At 41.5% G+C, this 13,210-nt stretch overlaps 1 protein-coding gene and 1 non-coding gene across 2 annotated transcripts in view; one reads left to right on the top strand and one right to left on the bottom strand.

Moving 5' to 3' along the window:
• Positions 1–13,210, bottom strand: part of LOC115057176 (contactin-associated protein-like 4) — a 78,568-nt gene that overhangs the window by 22,498 nt on the left and 42,860 nt on the right. The window contains exons 8-11 of the mRNA XM_029524076.1: positions 11,948–12,215; positions 11,003–11,152; positions 9,412–9,583; positions 1,339–1,445 (exon numbers count right to left, since the gene is read on the bottom strand). Of these exons, the coding sequence (XP_029379936.1) occupies positions 1,339–1,445; positions 9,412–9,583; positions 11,003–11,152; positions 11,948–12,215 (697 nt within the window). The remainder of the gene's footprint in view (positions 1–1,338; positions 1,446–9,411; positions 9,584–11,002; positions 11,153–11,947; positions 12,216–13,210) is intronic.
• trnal-uaa (transfer RNA leucine (anticodon UAA)) lies at positions 4,335–4,417 on the top strand. The gene has a single exon. It is a non-coding gene; the product is annotated as a tRNA-Leu (tRNA).

Here is a 13,210-nt window from a genome sequence, read left to right as displayed (position 1 = left end):
TGGTTAAAAAAAACAAGAGCAGAGCTGAAGGCGTGTGGGGAAGTATTCTCTCTCGGCCTTCAGGTGTTTGGCTCAAAGGGAAGTCGGCAGAGACCCAGTAAATCTCTGCCATCATCTCACCTCACTGCCGTGGTTTTATGTATTCAGTCATGCTTTGGCAGTTTGGTCACAGCCACAGACTCATTAACCTCCATCATATCTCTTGCATACAAATAGATATAATAATACTGGAACCTCCTGCAGCGGAGATAAAGGACGTGCAAATAATAAAAATAACCCTTTGGGGGGGCAGGCCCGTTTAGAGGATGGTTCTGGTTTGTTACAGTCTGGTTCTTGTTTTTATACTTTTGGCTGCCATCTTTACAAACATAAGAGTTGCGTTCTCCTCCTCTTTTTCTCCATCTGTGTGCAAGACGCGACGTTCTAAGGTAAAATCATGTCAGAAACCCTGAAATAATTTATTCATTCTTCATCTTAATTCTATTTGGGACTTGAGATAATTATGCTCTCACTTTTGGAACAACAGCTCCTATAATTTCAGGGCTGTCCGGGATGTAAAAAGGAAGTGAAAGCCTTCTATGGAGTCTGTGAGGAGCTGTCAGCTGCCCTGTAATTTTGGCCCATATTTCTTCACATTCTGACAAATTGGTGCCGCTGAAGGTTTTTAAATAAGTTTGTTTTTTGCACACACAACTGTCAGTAAATCACTGTGATAAAGATGAAACCTTAAAAACAGTTTTTTTTTGGGGGGTGGCTGGTTATCTGAAATGGACAACAGATAATGATTTCCTCTGTCACATTGGAATGTAAAATAATTACCTTGATCGCTGGGTGGAATCTGGAGAGGAGATGTTTTCTTTTCTGAATAAGTTTACTCAGCCTCTGGATTTGGAAGAATCACAGCTATGTGAGCAAAAAAATCCTCAAGATGAATGAAATAGTCCTTCATTCAGTCAAAGAAATGGCAGCCAGCTATGGTTTCTTCTTAATTCTCTGTCACTTTCATCCTTTTTGTATGCTTAAAGTGATTTTTAAAACAGGCCACACAAATAAAGCAGAATTTTATCATCTGTTCTTAAATGAGTTTAATGTTTTAATGAGCTGTAGCAAAGGTGATTTTATGTTATCTCATTTTATCTGATCTTTCTCTCGTTGCTCACTGGCACTGGGTTGAAATTATGCGGAGGGAAATATTCCCCCGTCATGATTTGGTTTGACACGCAGCCTCGCTCCTCATTTGTATTTCATCAGCACCGTCTCGCCTCGCTCCTCGTCTAGCTGCCCAAACCTCTCAGAGTTTTTAATTTAGCGGTCGTGTTTGACAGACAGGGGACTTACAGCTGTGGCAGGTGGCGCCGCTGTAGCCGCTGTCAGAGCAGTTACAGTGGAAGACGGTCCAGGACTGACTGCAGCGGCCGCCATGTTCACAGTGACTGGGAGAGCACCTGAGAGGGGAGGAGGACAGAGGAGACAGGAGCAGTCAGTGATTTATTTTCTTGTCACGAAGCTTCAGACCTTCTCCAACACTCTTCTTCTTGACCGGCTCGTGACAAACTTTCACAGAAGACAAAGGAGGCAGCTGAAACTCAGCGTGTCTGGAGGGTTTAGCCTTTTGTAAGAAAACACAGTTTAATAATGTAGCTGATTTATTCTAAATTTCCAAATCCGTCGGGAAGGAGTTTCAGTATTTTGCTCGAGGGCTCCTAAACATTTGTACACCAAACCAAAGAGACACATCTCGATTTTTGTAATCCAGTCGTATCCCGAACAAAAACATCCACAGTGCATTGAGAGTAACGCCTGTTTCTTTTCTTGAAGGGATTATGGCAACATCAATAAAGGTGTCCATTACTATGAGCCATTATCACGTCTCCAGAATACAACAATACCTGAAGGAAGTAAATGAGAGAGAAAATCTCTTTTCTGCTGTTTTCACAGTTTATTAAAAATGGTTTAAATCTAAATGCTGTTGGCCCAGTTTTTCTGCTTCACACATGACTCACTACGAGGCCACTGGATAAAAAAAGCACCTACGGAAACTAGGTGACGCCCCAAACTGCTCCTGCACAGTCATGGAGAGTCGGGGACAGATCACAGATCACACCCAGTGCCCTTACTCTAATTAAAACCTAATTTTACTCATTCACGTCTGCTGGGAGGAACTACTCTGTACGTATAAAAGCTTCAGTGCTCGCTCAGAGATCTGACATCTGATGAAAATTCTCCTTTACGGTCCGATAATGTGACACGAGACGGAGGCTGAGTAGGGGCAGAACCCCTCAGCTAAAAACATTTGCAAGTCAGTTCCACTATGTTTGTTGTGGTTATAATAATGAAAGTGCTCCTGACTGGCCTTTGACATCCGGCTGCAGATGTCTTTCTGAACATCATCATCTTCATGAAAACGCAGATGACTGAGGGGGAACATGCTTTCAAACTCCCACTACCTTCCAGGGAGAGAAAACCACATCATTAAATGTAACAGCCCCTTTTTGAAATGTAGCTTTCCATTTCAAGGAAGTAAAAACCTTTTTAGCCAAAGCACTTCAAGGTTATTTACCCGATGGCTAAATATACCACTGAACACCTTTCATTTTTAAAACTGATTTGTGCATTTGGTTTAAATTGTGTGAGACAGTTGATTTGAGAAAGAGAATATTTTTCTTGTCTCGTTGAAATTTGAAAATTACATCTGAAGAATTTTTACCTGAAGTACCTTTTACCTTTCCAAGAAAGAGGAACTTCATTACTTCACATTTCTCTCAATTTTTTTTCTCTCATCTTACAAAAAAATAAAGGTTTTCTTCTGAATACAGGCTATCTTGACTTCATCTCAGCAGCAGGCTGTTTGAAGAGGCTATTTAACTCTCTGTCCTTTGCTCCCCCCCCATATTCACTGTGGTGTAGCACTACCTTATGTGCTATAATCAAATTAACAATCTGCACTTCATTTGACATCTCCTTGAAAGCAAAAACAAAAATTATTTATTTTTTACATACTTGTATATAAATTCAGGCGTTAAGTGGTAAAACAAAAAGAAAAGGAATGCAGCTCTCAGGAGACTTCACTGTGAGCCTGTGTGTTATTTATAGATAAATATCATGCAGCCATCATGACATCGGTCCTGTGTACGAGAGAGGGATAATGGAAGCACATGGAACATTATTACCATATGAGTGAGGATCCATTCATCTGTTTCAGCGTGCTCACACGTGCCACTGCAGCTTCAAATCCCCCGAGCACCGCTTTAGGTAATTCATGGCAGCAAAGGTTTTTTCTTCTCAACAAACACAAAGTTGTTTATTATTAGAACTTGAGCCTCTGTGCGGCAGAGAAAAGGAGAAAATCTGGACATCTTTGCACTCAGCAGTTTAGGAACATGCCAGCTGCTTATAAAACATTTAGTATGAAATATTTTCCCAGCAGCCAATGAAACCTTATGAGATGGAGCTCTGTAGCTTTAGGAAACATTATGGACATGAATTTAATTGCAAAAGCTCCTGATATCAAGTAATATTTCTCTGTTTATTGACTGTATTCAAAAAATCTCAAACCAATTCACATAAAACTAAATATGGCTGTGCTCCTAAACTAACTCATCTCAGCCGCTGATCGACCCGAAGATGGTGAAACAGCCTCAGAAACGTCATGTGACCTGATTCTGCTGAGAGAAAGACGGACAGAGGACGGACGGCAGGAGACAATGAGTAACAGTGTTTTTATCCACACATGGCTTTCCATCTGTTCCAGGACCGGCTGGCACCTCCGGGAGGTTTGACACAAACAGACACACCCACCCCCCCTCCACACACACACACACACAGTTTCACATCATTGGTGTTTACGAAGCTTGGCAGCATGTGAATGCTGTGCTTCTGCGGGCCTTGAGTTTTATAAAAGCACGTTTCAAGGAGCGTGTTTACTTATCCGAGGGCATGTGACAGTGTGTGTGTGTTTTCTCTGGAAGCAGGCAGGAATATCGAGGAGAAAACCAATGACTGTTCAGAATCTGCAGCTTCCCTTTTAGTTCGTCAAAAGTGCTGAGTCAGCAGTCTGTCAGACCGCTACAGGCCGACGTTAACCTCCATTTATCTCCGCGCTGTTTTAATTGTTTTATCTGTCAGGCTTAAAGCCTTCACTCTCACTTTAGATGAATATGTTACTTTGGGTGATCTGGAGTTTGTTTACGTGGGAGTCAGTTTTTAGGATTTCAGGGAAGATGAGTATTGATGTAATCAAAGTGGTGTCGGTATCAGTCAGGCAGCTGAAGAGCTGGAACACACACTTCAGCTCCAGGGAGCGGCCCTTTGATCAGCATCATTAGCAGCATCAGACCAGGATGGCCGAGAGGTTAAGGCGTTGGACTTAAGATCCAATGGACAAATGTCCACGTGGGTTCGATCCCCACTCCTGGTATCAGGTTTTCTGAGCTGCGGGAGTTTTCAAACAGGCACAACAATGATGTGTGGTGATTAGTGAGGTGTCTGGACTGCATTCAAATCAGCGTGCTTTGTTTCGTTTCAACTTTCTTGATTAGCTCGTTGGGCCGATAACAGCAGGAGATTTTAATCACTGCGTTGCTGTTCTTTTGTTATAGAAAGAACAATTGAATTCAAATAATCACCCTTCTGAGATTTAAATGCGTCACTTTGTTTCCACGTGCTTCAGTCACCAGTGACTGCTGAACGACAAGCTACTGGACCTAAGATCCACTCCAACCAAACATTCAGCTGGTTAAAGTCCTCACAATACACATGTAGAGCACAGTGATCATTTATAACTACACAACACTCTCATGCTGAAACCCACACAGACAACACAATAAGGACGGCCAAGTGGTTAAGGTGTTGCACTCAAGATGCCAGGGACTAAAGTCTTTGTGGGTTCAAATCCCACCCCTGATCCTAAGCTCCCAGTGGGTGAGGTTAATTTAACTGCCTATCTGGAGGCTAACGTCACTGTAGCCTCATCTGAAGTTATAGAGTTTAAAAATGTAAATTTAAAACCCATCTTCACTCACCATAGTCAATGAACAGCCACTGATCACACATTTACCTGTTATAAGATGAACTGGTGTACTAAAATTAATCTATCTTTGGTTTATCTTTTTCTAGTCTAAAATATATACATCAGATATCCGTGTCATAGTAATGATGTAGGCCATCAGTACTATTAATATAACAAATGATGTTATTTTTGCTTCTCAGGTGAAATCTAAGGAAGGAATTGATCGATTTCACGCCGACTGTGTTGTCTCTTCAGCTGGACACGAGCAAAATCTACTGCTGCTGTTTAAGATTACACAACACAGACAACACAAATGGACGAGTAGAAGCACAGGAGAGTGAGAGAAACATGACGTGACCGGCCATAACTTCGACTTAAGCCAAGGACTGCAGTAATCTGCGGCATGTGCTCCAACAGGTGAGCCGAGCAGCCTTCTCAACTAAATCTTCATCCTGTAAGGTATTCAGGAACAGAACACATTTCTGTCAGAACTCCTCCGTCTGCTGCTCACTGATTGTTGCTGGTTTGATTTCACTTGACATTAGAGTATCACATAGATGGCACTTTGTAGCCCTAAACATGGACAATACAGTTTCATACGATACCTACTGGATGAAAAGTCTGGAGAAGGTCACACAGTCTGGGGGAAAAAAAAAAAAAAAAACCCAAACATTGTTCATGTCTGTAAAAGTTCAGACTAGATACACTTAGATTTTTCTGAGGGCCAATTAGAAAATATGTTACAACGATAAACGAGCTAAAGAAGCATTTTCATGTTTCTGTCATTCAGGAAATAGGTTATGTTGACCTTCTGACCAAGTTGTCTGCCATGTGGATGCAGAGCTGAAGTAAATTAGATCTGAGTGGTGATTTAGTTCTGGTGCTGCTGTAAAAGCCTGATGGGTCAAATCTATTAAATGCATGGCTGCCTATATTTTGTGCTCATTGCATGGAGTTACACTGTTACTGAGCCTGCACACAAACACACAAACACAAATTAACCAGCCTGCTGTGAGGAAAGAGAAGAACCTGGAAGTTAAGTCTCTAACTTCAGTTTCCTTTAAACTTTATATCCCACGAACCTTTGGGTTAATCAGGAGAGTCCAGCAGAAAGAAAATGCAAGAAGAGATCAGATTTTTGTCTTCTGTTCCTGTTGCAGGGGCAGAAATCTGCTGAATGCTAATCTGATAAAAGTTGAAACAGGAAGACATTTAATTAAACCCACTGGAGCAAATTCATTCCCTTCTGTAGTGAGGCGGTGTGGATGGTGTGTGTAGCTGTGTTCACGAACATATGTATCCAGTGTGTGTCTGCTGTGTCTGTCTGTTGTTGCAGACACACACTAGTTCATAATTGTTGTAATTATTCGTTTAATTGCGCTTTATTTTTAGTGTGACATTGAAACAGCAGGAACACGAGGTTCCGCTCCACAGGAGTCAGCTCTCTATCTGAGATTATTACTAATGACTGTTATAAAGATGAAGATGAGAATGGTGAGAGACAAAACAACAATGAACTGTGCTCCTCTGTTCTTCTTTCTATCACATGTGAAAGTGAAATTTGGAGATTTTCAGTTTGTGTCTTTGTGTTACGGACGTGAATCTGAAACGTTGGATGAACATCAGTGTTTTTGGGAGCCACCATCTGGTCCTCACCAAATTCTTTTATTCCTTCTGCCATCAGGATTCTAAATGTTTCTGTGAGAACTATTACACGTCAGCACGGTCTCTGCAGAGCCATGCATGCAGACCGGTGTCGTGACCTGTTAAACTGAGAAGACCTCTGAATGAACGTTTTGTTTTGATGATTGACTTTGTTATGTTTTTGTTTAACGGCTGGCTGACTGGAAACCGAATTGGCCTGCAGGGATAAATTATAAAGTTGTTTGAGTTTGACATCTGATGCAAACATTGATGTTCCTCTCAGGATATTTTACCCAAACTCTATATATTTATATATATTTAGAGAGCTAAAGGTTTCTTGAAGTTTTGTTGGTGTTTAGGACAGCAGAGGGAGAAGGACCAACGTGCAGAAAACGGTCCAGGACTGGGAGTTGAATCTGTTCAGGGTTCACTAACACGGCTGGAACCTCTGAGGCCTGTTAGATGATGGTTTACAGCTCCTCTGTGCATTACATCTACATTTTGAAGCCTTAAGTAACCTTAAGTGGGTAAGTAGGAGAAATATAAGTGAAGTTTATTATCATTATTATTATTACATTGAAGAGAACTGACAGGTAATATTGGAAAGTAGCTGGTCGTTTAATGCTTACACACTTTTTTATTGAGCATTCAGTACCTGCTTTTGTCTCTGTGGTGTACTTCAGGGTGGATGTGGGTGGGGATGGGGTATTATTATGTCTGCACTAGATGGCACAGTAGAGAGATGACAGGGAATGAGTGAGGAAATAGAGAGAAATGGGGAATGGCATGTAACATGCAGAGTCCTCAGCCGAACACCCACCAGCTACACTGTCGGCCCCTCAAACTGTCGGCCATTAGAACTCCTTCAAACACAAAACTCCTCAGCGTCAGTAACACACTGCCTGCAGCAAAACAATCAGAATAAAAACTCCTCACATCACAAACAAAGAGTAGAACATAATAAAGGAGGTAATTCCTGCTCTAACAGTGAAAGTCAGGGTAGTTTGTATTTGGCAAACTAATACTCAACAACAAGTGAGAATGGCACACACTGAGAAAGGACGCTGATTTATCAGATATGAGGGTGAACATAAAAGAAACAGGCCCGTCAGGCTCAGGTCTCTGCGGAACGATAATTCTTCCATTTCTTAATGGAAATACTGTGAGTGAGAGAAAGGAAAGCCTTTGATTCTTTATGTGTGTTTCTGTTTGTGTCTTTCCTGGATCCAACTCTGTGAACCACTTCCCCTCACAAATAAATGACCCCCCCCTCATTTCTGACTGACAGAAACTGGCTCCAGATTCTGGTCTCTTTGTTATCATTTATGTGCTCTGAAGTCAAACATGGACAAATATTAAGAGATCATTCATTGTGAAGCCAGAAACTTTGGGCACCAGGTTTAAAAAGAGCTCCTTCCCTCATGTATTTATATCGACATCAACATCAAATTTAGAATTGGCAAACTTGGTGTTTTATCATCATATCTGTTCTTTGATTTAGAGTTGAAATAAAAACCGTGGAGGACTGTCCAAATACTAACAGTTAATGCACAGTTACAGCTACAAAGATGCTCTTTGTAGAAATCTCAGCTACATTTTCCTGTCAGTAGTTCTCTGTTGTTGTTGTTGTTGGGTTTAAATTATTCTTTTTTTTTACAGGGTGAGTGCCACAAACATTTAAATGGATAAACTAGAGTGCATGTATGTTTTCAGTAACTGGGATGGCTCAGATGAAGTTAGGCTGAATGTTTGACATTTCAAGCTCAGGCTCTCTGGTGTTTATGTTTCTGGGTTTTAAAATTGAAGTAGAATATGGTCTCATCCATACAGCTTGTGCAGCATCAATGTTTTTTAAAGGTCACGTGCTACATTCATTGGAAAATTGGCCAAGTTGTCACATCAAATTATGATTTATTATGCTCATACACCTGTATTCATGCAGAGGCAGGCAGATTTTCACACCAGTGTGTCAGTGTTGGAGAATGGAAGGGCTACAGCTGTAATCGCTTCGCTATGAAAAAAACAAACCATGCGGTGATGATGCCCCACAGAATAGCATTCGAGAAGCTAGTTTAAATAAAAAGTTTGGTTAAATAAAAGTTAAAAAAAAAAAAAAGAGTCTTGCCAACCAATTTGACTTTTACAAATAAAAAACATGAGAATAGTTTGATAGTTGAGGTGGAAGCTGCCCACACTCCAGCTCTGGAGGAGCTCACTGGATGTGGCTCTTGGAGGAACAGATTAATCCAGGATGAGATAAAAGTGTATAGTGGAACAGATCCACGTCAATTACTGTTGTTTTCACTGCTGTTTGCTTGAAAGTTGTTATTTTTTCCTGTAGTGAGGTGGATTTTGAAAATAGGGAGGAAAAATGCCACCTATAAATGGAGGAGTTACACACACAGTTTACATCCACTGAGTCCGACTAACACAAATGTAATGACACAGTTGTGTTCTGCCGTTTTTGATCAACTTGTTGAGGTGTAAAAGAATAGAAGTTTTTTTGCTGCAATTTTTCTTAAGTGAAAGTTGATGAGTTAAAAAAAATTGAGTGATTCGGGGTGTTTTACTTCAACCTAATTAAGATAAACCCCTAATGGGCTCAAAAGCCATTAGTGGCAGGAAACTTATGAACTGTGGCCAGAAAGACAAATGGAAGACTGAAGGTTCTAATGTTTCCCTCAGACAGCAGCATTCTGTAGCTAAAATCATTTTACAATACGAAGTGCATCTGCAGCGACGCTGAACACTTAGTTTACCTGTCAATGATGCCACACATGTCAATCTGCAGGTGACTGTAGTTTCCCAGCAGCCTTTGCTGCACCAGGATCAGGTCCACCGGCTGGTCGTCCACAGTGAGGAGACGCATGCAGCCCTGGAAGATGTCGAAGGGGTTTCTACAGTCCTGACCGTCGTCCTCAGCGGGACAACCTGGACAAAGTGGAGCAACATTACAGCAGCGAGCCAATCAACACTAATGGGATGTAGAACGAAGCTGAAGGTTCAAGCAGGCAAACAGTTTACAGCACATGGAGCTGATTAGTCACTTTTCAGTTTTACCTGCTGCTTTTTAAACGACTCTTAATTTCCCTGAGATGTTTCTAGAGGAAAATAAAATCTCATAGATTACACAGCTAGAAGCATTCAACTTGATTAAACCCTGTCAATTAAGGGCGTATTATGGAACTATTAACACAAATGGCAGATACATCATAACTAAAGTGGAAGACAGCTCACTCTACGTTAAGGAAATGGCCGAAAACACTGTTGTTATGGAGGACACAGTTCTGTGGGGTCTAAAACTCACTCTGATTTACTGAAGAGGGACATAAAGTGGTAAGAGCTGAGCTGTGTTTTTGTGGTGCAGTCTGCAATTTTGTGTGTGGAAATACGCAAGTTTACTGCAGGTCAAGCCTTGATCGAATTCCTCTGTAGTCCATTTGCTGCAGAAGACGAGATAGTGAGTGTGCAAATGTGTAATGTCGAAGCGTGTACAGTACGAGCAGGGTGATAAAAAGCCCCAGGCAGTAACAGAACATGCCTGGATTGTAATATTGCTGAGCAGAGAAAAGACAAAAGAGATGAGACTTAAGGGAGGAAGCTGGGGGAGAACGGAACAGGGAAAGACGAGGGAGGAGACGTGTGTGGAAAGAACATATTAAGGGAAAAACGGAGGACAGCATAAAGAGAGAAATGGAAGGAGAGAAGAATAATGAAGCAGACTTTCATTATAAAACAACTGGAGGCTAAACTTGACACCAACTGCTCCTAACCATACATACCTTGTCAGAAAATCTCAGATACAAATACGCTTCAAAGGCAAATTTCATTTAACCATAAAAAAAAAAAAACATATGTGGAATATACTATTATCATGTCAAAATGCAAATAAATGAATAAATAAAAATGGCAGCAGTTTAACGTGTCTGTTCCCTGGCGGGCATTAGGATCAAAAGAAAGGGGAGTGTGGGTGAAATGAAGTTAAATCCTGAAGGCAGAAATAAATTCCATAATTCATACATGAAAAGCATCAAATTCATCCTTTAGTTAAATATTGCCAAAATGGAAATAAATAAGTTCAAAATCTTAATCTAGATTAAGTATCACTCAGCTACTGCAAAATGAGCCAGAAGCATAATTAGGAACGGCAATAATACTTCTGAGCACCAATTTACACTATTAATGTAAATTTATGCCGTGTTTCTTCTGTGAAAATGAATTAAGATGATTATCATTGCATGTCTGGTGCACTCATGTGAACAGACTACTTATTTTTTTGGTGTGGTGGAATAAAATGGCCTCCTGTTCAGCTCCTTCTACAGATATTAGTAAAACACTTTCCAGTCTTACCACCAAAGAAGAGTGGACCTCCTACGGTGACAGGAAATGAAGGGCTGGCGTGGGCGATGCCTCCTTCTTTTTTATCCACAGCCACGGTCAGCCGTCCTTGTCCTAACGTCAGCTCCACTGAATGCCACTGACCATCACTGAGAGCCGAACCTGAAGAGCAGTAATAAAAACAGCACTCATGTTTACGGCTCCGTTTTCAAAGCAGAGTTTCTATGGCTGGATTAACTTCCAAATGATTAAATTCCAAATTAACTTCCACGTTGTTTGTTGGTGGGTGGTTTCATTATTTCGCCATGGGCAGACAGGTTGATGTCACTGGAAACAATATGGATTATTGATTAATAGCTTAAAGGAAAACCAAAGACTCGCCACTACCAGTATCTGAAATCTGTACTTCACCAGTTTTCTGTGAGAGAAAAGTCGATGTCTTTTAATTTTTAACCGTTGGCTGGACATTAATAGTAAAATGTGCAATCAATACGGAGCTGTTCCTTAATTGTCTGACATTTTAAACTGAACTTGTAATAAATAAAGAAAATAAGAGTCAATTATTGATGATGAAATGAAAAGTTGGATTCAGCCTTTTCGTTCTTTGGTGGTGGAACAATACATCGTTGCTCCAGGCCTTCTGTGATATTTACTTCATATAGAAAATGTAATGAAACACAATAAACTAACACATGAGCTCAAAATGAACCAACACAATGAGGGTTTTAAACCAGATCTTTACACGAGTCAACATGAGAAGAAGGATGGAGGAACAGTGAGGGTTCCCTCAGAGGAGCAAATCTGAGATTCATCAAATTAACAGGACAAAATAATGTGGAGTAAAAATGGCGGTGTCGGTTCCCAGTTGTGAATGAATTATGTTATCGTGTTATGCTTTTTCTCAGTTGGATGTACGACGTTTCGGTTAATATTTACCTTCAGAGCAGCCGAACTGACCTGCACTGAGCTCCAGCGCTGACCTGCCATCCTTGTGGACCTGCAGCCGAAGTCCGGCCTGGCTCAGGTACAGCCACACTCCGCCACCTTTGTGAGGAAGGCCAAAAGTGAGCAGAAGCCCTGCCTTGTTCCAGGTCCTGAATTGAAACCTGATGGCCATGCCCTCTGAGGAGGATGCTGTTGCCCCCGGCAACTGGAGGAAGCTCTGGGGGCCAGGGAACGTGACGGCGACGGAAACAGACTCAGCACAAGAAAAGGTCACGTTGCCCTGAGATGCATGAAGAGATGCAGAGTGGAGAGAGGAAGTGAGACTAGGGATAAAACAACATGAAACATGAATATTAATCAGTTGCAGAGGGCGTGTCGGTGTGACCTCATGTGGCAGAGATCTCATCAGCAAGTCTCCTTGCGAACAAAATCCATGAGTGCTAACTGAGAGGACCAATGTCACCCAGCTCAGAGGCGTGGATTGTTGCATATATATGCGAGCAGGGCTATATATCCGTCCCGGTCCATTGTTTTGACTTGTGGTAATGAGACCAGGTTCATTGCTGGAGCTGCAGCAGAAATATATCACACACCCGGGTCTCTGATGGGAATATCAGCCTGCTATCTTTATAATGCTCCGGAAACACAGATGATATCTAAAAGGCATGCGTAGAGCTGTTAAAGTGATATATGAAAGAACATAGTGGAGAATACGGCGCTGCTACAAAATATAAAGTAAAAAGTGAGCAATAAAATCTCTCTGAAAAGCAACAAGGAACACGCATGCACACCCAAAATCCCACTTGCACACATTCATCAGTTAGGCCTCTACCTTCTGTTACCAAGCCTTTATGAGGGTCAAAAGTGGTTTCTCCATTAAAGGGACCATAACTGTGTTAATACTCCACTACCTAAAGAGCTACGGAGCTATTGTAAAGCAGCCTCTATTAGATCTGCAGCCGTGCATGTGAATCTCTGGACATTTTTCTTGCTTCTCTGCTCTGTGGTCTTTTACTTTAATGAGAGATCATTTATTACAAACGGTTTCGGAGCTGCTCTCCACTGAGCTCCCTTCACTTAGTGCCACTGCATCTAAAGGTCCTAACGACGAAGACAAGGAAGCGTTACTGTAAGTTTAACCAGCATCTACTCTCCTCTGGCCCCTCATCACTCACTGACCTCGTTAAGCATTCATTAGCTCCATTAGCCAGCTAGCAGCTTGTTAGCAGCAGCAGCAGCAGCAGCAGCATGCAGATGATTTCCCAGCGGAGCTCT

The sequence above is a fragment of the Echeneis naucrates genome, chromosome 17, assembly GCF_900963305.1.
Source record: "Echeneis naucrates chromosome 17, fEcheNa1.1, whole genome shotgun sequence".
Taxonomy (NCBI): domain Eukaryota; kingdom Metazoa; phylum Chordata; class Actinopteri; order Carangiformes; family Echeneidae; genus Echeneis; species Echeneis naucrates.
This window is presented reverse-complemented; position numbering and strand designations above follow the sequence as displayed.